The following is a 1,403-nucleotide window of genomic DNA, read 5'->3' on the forward strand; positions in this document are numbered from 1 at the left end:
CCTGATTTTGCAGCGGCGAAGCCGCCTTGGCCTCTAGTCATATATATGTTGCCATGGCTCTTATTTCTGGACTCATTTGGTAGCTTTGAGCACAGTGCAGAAGTCAAGCCATGGTGGGAAGAGGGTGTGCGCTACTTGGATGAAATTGGATTGTATTTCAAATAGGGACACAACTTAGAAAATTGAGGCAAATGTTTACCAAGCCGGGGATGGATGAGGATCATAGATCATCTTTCAAATTTTGCATGAGCTATATTAAAGTGAATGGGAAAGCATAGTACAGTAGAGCTTTAAAACAATACAAATTGACTGTGATGTCCTACCAAGGACTACCAGGTCCCTTGTAGTAGAAGTCGTCAAAAAGGCCAGTAAACTGATCATTCTGTTTTTCTTTTGGTGGATTGGCGTACATGGAAGAATAATCTTCACTGGTTTTGGCCAAGATTACCTCAATGTCGTTAGGTTTGAAGGTCAACTCGTACATCTGGTTCAATACCTTCTCCCATTCGACCCCTAGGAAGTAAACGTACTCATTACTAATCAAAGCTCTGTCAAGTAGCCTCCGAGTAGGAGAAGTTGAAAGCAACCTTTTCAAAAACGATAAGCAAGGAAAGTCGATTGAGTAAGGTATTCTGTACTCTCCGGAGACAATCAGCAACTTGACACGGTTCTGATCATCTGTGTATAGCATCAACGCAAGGGTATAAAAAGTGGATTGTAAGCTTTGAATTTTGTGGATATTGCTTGAGAGATGTAAATAATTGAGAACAAACCTCTTGAGAACCTGGGATCTGGGTTGGGTGACCTGTCAAGATCAAAAGGATACCGCGCGAATAGAGTTTGGTACAGGATAACTCCTAAAGCCCACCAGTCAATCGATGGACCAAAAAAGCTGCCGTTTATCATCTCAGGAGCCATGTAATAGACAGTCCCAAAGATTAGGTTGAGAGGGCTGTGATCTATTGTTCTCCGCGCTAGACCAAAATAAGCGACTTTGATATAACCGTTGGCTGATATGAGGAGATTCTCTGGCTTCAAATCACCATGGACTATTTTATTCTCATGGAGATAGTCAAGGGCTAGGATTATCTGACAAACGTAGAGCCTGGCAACTCCAGGTTTCATGGGCTGCGTGTTGAGTTTTAAACTCGTACATTGAGTTTATGTTTAAATCTATGCATGCAGTGTTGCATATGGTTTGGTGACTCATAAGCATGACGATCGATCTCGATTCCACCGGACTCTGGTTATCAAGACATTTTTCGCCAACAACTCTATTCTTCCCCTTTCCGTTCTTATTCCCACTCCTCATCATTCATTGCTACTCACCTCACTCGCAAAACCTCATTGATTTCTACGCTACTCAAAGATAATCTTCATTGTATCAAATCAAATCAATTGAA

The 1,403-nt window shown here is 41.8% G+C and overlaps 1 protein-coding gene across 1 annotated transcript; it reads right to left on the minus strand.

Annotated features, from left to right (window-relative positions):
• Nucleotides 1-319: 319 nt before the first annotated feature.
• Nucleotides 320-1,125, minus strand: PtA15_12A232 (uncharacterized protein; the record flags this gene model as incomplete). Its single annotated transcript, XM_053161820.1, has 2 exons — nucleotides 320-678; nucleotides 774-1,125. 2 exons carry the CDS (start codon nucleotides 1,123-1,125, stop codon nucleotides 320-322), a joined length of 711 nt encoding a protein of 236 aa, XP_053025799.1.
• Nucleotides 1,126-1,403: the final 278 nt, after the last annotated feature.

The sequence above is a fragment of the Puccinia triticina genome, chromosome 12A (genome assembly GCF_026914185.1).
Source record: "Puccinia triticina chromosome 12A, complete sequence".
Lineage (NCBI taxonomy): Eukaryota > Fungi > Basidiomycota > Pucciniomycetes > Pucciniales > Pucciniaceae > Puccinia > Puccinia triticina.